Here is a 4,668-nt window from a genome sequence, read left to right on the forward strand (position 1 = left end):
TTTACAGGACTCCCAATGTTACTGTAAGTGCTGTGTGGTTTCGAATCTTTTTTCAGCACAAATAGAATGAAAGCCCGACAGCTTCGTAAGACTTCATCTACACATCACTAACCACTTCAACAGAGCGAACGAGTTTGAATAATTCTAGATTTATTTTGAAATTCTCTGAGGGTGTGCGTACCGCCAGTCGGCTTTCACATCTCTGACACGCCCCTCCCGTCTTGTGACCGGGAGACTTCAGAGCCAATCAGAACGCACCATTTGTAAGCATGGCGTCTGACTTTCGATGGAGTTGTGTAGTGCTTCTGCTCTGCACATATTTGCTTTGTATCTTAGCGACTGACACTAAAGATAAGCCAAAGAAAAAGAAGGATATCCGTGACTACAATGATGTAGATATGGCACGGCTCCTGGAACAATGGGAGGTACGTTATTGTGTTGGTTTTCATTTAGTCAGCCTGCAGACATTAGCTATTAGCCTAGCCGCTAGCTATGGTATTGTCATTAACCCGGTATCCATTATCAATGACATGGAACTCCTCGTTCCTCGCTCGTCAGCAACATCCGGCTACTTTAATATTCAGTCAAGCTCTTGGGTTGAACGTGGCGGAAGAACAAACTAGTACTTAACGTTAAGTAAACCTTGCAACACCACAATGGATAGGAATATTCAGCTACAAGTAGGAGTTGTACATTGCAAATAATAGCCTACATAAGGAAAATAGCAATTATTTTAAGCACAGTGAACAGTCAAAACCAAGAGTCGGGTCACAATAGTATGTTTAGCTTTTAATTACTGGTTTAATAATGTTTATAACACGGCCATGCAAAAGGTATTGAAAAAGTTCATTGCCCAAAAAGGGGAGCTAATTTAGATTTAAGTAGCTGCTTTTGAAACGAGAAGCATTTTGGATATAAAAATTGAAGACTGTATAACCGCATGGATTGAATGAAGAATTGGATTTGAGGTGTGTTCTCAAAAGTTAAGACCATCTATAACTTGTTTCACCTATTCTTGAGTTTTTTTTTTATTTTACGTTTGTTTTTTGCCTTGACCACAGGATGGCATTATGATGACAGAAGGAAAGGGGAATAACAATGGTGGTGATACTAATGACAAGGGCTGCTACTAACGATTATTTTAATAACCAGTTAATTTGATGGTTATTTCTATGTTTAGTCTATTAATTGGGTGTATATAAGCATGCAAAAATCTATTTTCCACATTAAATGAATGCATTTTTATTTTTAAACTGTGTTTGCAGGATTCATCTGCAGTGCATTATTAAACAAAAATACATTTGTTCAAGAATAGAGTTTTTATAAAGTGTACAAGAGGTCCTTGCAATGTTAACAAAAACACAAATGTTTATTATTTAAAATAATTTCTATGCTCATAAAATATACCATGCTAATGTAAATAAAGAGCCAGTACAAAAATGACAGCTACAGGTGACAGAAAGATATAGGATGCACTGCCTGTCACTCAAAGTGTGAACTCTGGATAATTTATTACCCTTAGGCACCGCCCACATTTGGCACCTAACCACCCACGCTATTTTCCTGACAATATTATTTTATGGTTATTATAGGCCCACACATGTCTGCAATAATAAAACTAGGGTTTCTCATGGGAACAAGTTAACCATCATGTTTTCATATCATCAGAGGATTATATTAGACTCTCCTGACAGCACCGTAACAGACTAGGCAGGACACATCAAAGGCTTTTTATGAGGATTGGCCAAACAGCTATAGAAACAGGCTGCAATCAGTAAAGATTATCTTTCTCTCTCTGTCTCTTAATTCACAGGGATTTAGTTAGATGTAAGGGCCAGCAAGGGGAAAATGTAATGACCATGATCGACACATGTCAGTGCATCACAGCTGGCTGCATATGGGGCTGTGCAGTAGCAGATCGTTCAGTGTGCCCATGCTGACCACCGTCCACCACAGCATTAAAACCTCCTGCCTGTTGTGGCTGATCAGTGTAATAATGTGTTTTGCTTTTAGGTATATGAATGGAAGCTAAACGCAAATGCATCGGGAGTTAGTGGGAGTTAAATGCATTTAACTCCCACTATTAGCAGCCTATTTTACATAACCCACCGTTATATTCTATAGCAAGGGTTCTCAAACGTAATATTCAAAGGTCCAATTCTGATTTTTATTCAAGTTCAAAGCAATTGGTGATAAGCAAATTACTTTTATTAACCTTGCTTATAACTTCCAAGCGATGTACACTCACCAGCCACTTTATTAGGTACACTTGTGTGCACTTCAATGCAACACTTTCACCTTAACATCTGTGTTTATGAAACTCAAAATGTTCCAGTTTTTGATGAAATTGTTATAAATGTAAAAATTATATGTTTATTTTTGAGGTCATAGTTAAAGGTGGTCTTGTACTGGACTAGATTGTATTCAAATGTGTTCCTCAGACCCTCTCATGTATGTAGCTTGGGAAGACACAAATGTTATTAGGTACAGTTGTACCTAATAAAGTGGCCTGTGAATGTAACCATTGTTTCTGAATTTTCCCAAACTGTACAATAATATGACCCTCATGTCAAGATCAGATAAGGACAGACAAGCTGTTTAGCTAGTGGAATATCAGCACACAGGGTGGCACAGCAGAGTGGTGGTTAGCATTGTCACCTTGCAGCAAGAAGGCTCTGGGTTTGAGCATGGGCTGGCCCGGGGCCTTTCTGCGTGGAGTTTGCATTTTCTCCCTGTGTCTGCGTGGGTTCTCTCTGGTTACTCCGGCTTCCTCCCACAGTCCAAAGACATGCAGCTTAGGTTGACTGGCTACTTTAAATTGGAGGAGGAGCGTGAGTGTGGTTGTCTGTTTCTAAGTGTCAGCCCTGTGATAGACTCGCAACCTGTCCAGGGTGGACCCCGCCTCTCGCCCAATGTCAGCTGGCTTGGCTCCAGACCCCCCATGACCCTGTTCAGGAATAAGCGGTATAGATAATGGATGGACAAATATCAGCACACAAGTACCGCTACCAAGACTGTTTATAAAAAAATAAAGTCTGATCCTCTTAAACATAACATTAGTAATCTACTGCTAGTAACATTAACATTGTAGCTGCACCATATTTTACATCTCCCCTGAGAATTTGCCAAGCGGCACAGAACACGTAGCACCAGACCCTCGTTTTTCCTCTGTGAACATACTTTTAGCCATTAGCTAAATCTCCAATTTTGAATGGGCGCCTGTTAGCCGACCCTTAAGGTCTCATTTGTTGACGTTAAACGTCATATGATTGCTGGCTGTCAGTGTTGCCATGACAACAGTGTCAAACAGGCAAATGACTGCTTTCAGCCTTAGGGCCCTAACTTGGAACAAATACATTGCTCACAGTGCAGATATCACATTTGTGTTTCCTAATTTCCTACCTGTGCAATTACTATTTTCATGACATACACATCATGTTACCTTTTTACCAACCAACAGTCTTGACTTTGCACTGACAGGTGTGTTGGGATGAAAATGGAGTATTTCCACATAAATTTTGGGAAGGGTTGGTGATATGAGGGCATACAAAGTGACTGCACCACTGACCAGCAAAAGCCAGGTCATCATTGCTACTTGAGTACTTTAACCGTGTTGTGATTCGTGCCTATCAAGGCGTGTGCGCAATGCTCGTGCACTGTGCTTGTTATACCCTGGGGCGTGCTGCACAGGACGCGCAAAACTTAAAAATAAAAAGATGACTGTTCATTTGGTGTTGTGCAAATATCTCTCTCTCTCTCTCTCTCTCTCTCTCTGTGTGTGTGTGTGTGTGTGTGCGTGCTTTGCAGATTTTCAGTCATCCAGGTCATAGTAAGCTGAAAGAACTTTATAAGCTTCTCTTTCTCTATGAAGCCTCTTCCGGCTCTTTTAAACCAGGAACTCACAATAAGACGAAGTAGACTGCTTTAGATTTTATAAAAAATAACCGTGCTGGTTTATTCAGAGGATCACAGGTAAAATTAACATTACACGTCCAGATCTCTCCCACCATCCACCTGCGCGCAGGCAGCTTGGAAAGATGAACAGAGACCGGACCCAGAAACCTATATAATTTAATCATTTCTGGGCTAGCCCATACTACGCAGGGCGTCATACCATGACGTCACCTGTATAAGCTATTATTTCTCTGTAGCTTCTTCCGGTTCTTTCAAACCAGGAACTCTCAATGAGACGAAGGAGACTGCTTTAGATTTTATAAAAAATAACCGTGCTGGTTTATTCAGAGGATCACAGGTAAAATTCACATTACACGTCCAGATCTCTCTCACCCCTCTGCCTGCGCGCAGGCAGCAGAAAAAGCTCAAGATCTCTGGACCAAACAGCCTATATAATATTAATCATTTGGGCTCCTGCTTGCAGTCTGCACTGCAAGCACATTACTGAACAGTTAACAGCCTGAGCTAGTCAATCTGTCTCTACTAACATTTCTAGACAACAAATCTCTGAATATCTATCTAACTAGGAAATAACCTAACAACTTGGACTAGATTTCTAGGTTGAACCTGTTTCACCTCTCATCCAAGAGGCTTCATCAGTTCTGACTGATGTTGAGCCAGAGATATTTATCCCCCTCGGTGGTGGTTCAGTCCTTTGAGGGCCAACAATGTCCCCTAACGACTGAGTCGTTATAGCCCAGTATCGGTGAGAGT

General features: G+C 40.9%; 1 protein-coding gene across 1 annotated transcript in view; it reads left to right on the plus strand.

Annotated features, from left to right (window-relative positions):
- Positions 1-216: 216 nt before the first annotated feature.
- Positions 217-4,668, plus strand: part of mesd (mesoderm development LRP chaperone) — a 17,492-nt gene continuing 13,040 nt past the window's right edge. The window contains exon 1 of the mRNA XM_020618872.1: positions 217-425. Within this exon, the coding sequence (XP_020474528.1) occupies positions 270-425 (156 nt within the window). The 5' untranslated portion in view covers positions 217-269. The remainder of the gene's footprint in view (positions 426-4,668) is intronic.

This window comes from Monopterus albus, unplaced genomic scaffold (genome assembly GCF_001952655.1).
Source record: "Monopterus albus unplaced genomic scaffold, M_albus_1.0 scaffold210.1, whole genome shotgun sequence".
In the NCBI taxonomy this organism is placed as follows: domain Eukaryota; kingdom Metazoa; phylum Chordata; class Actinopteri; order Synbranchiformes; family Synbranchidae; genus Monopterus; species Monopterus albus.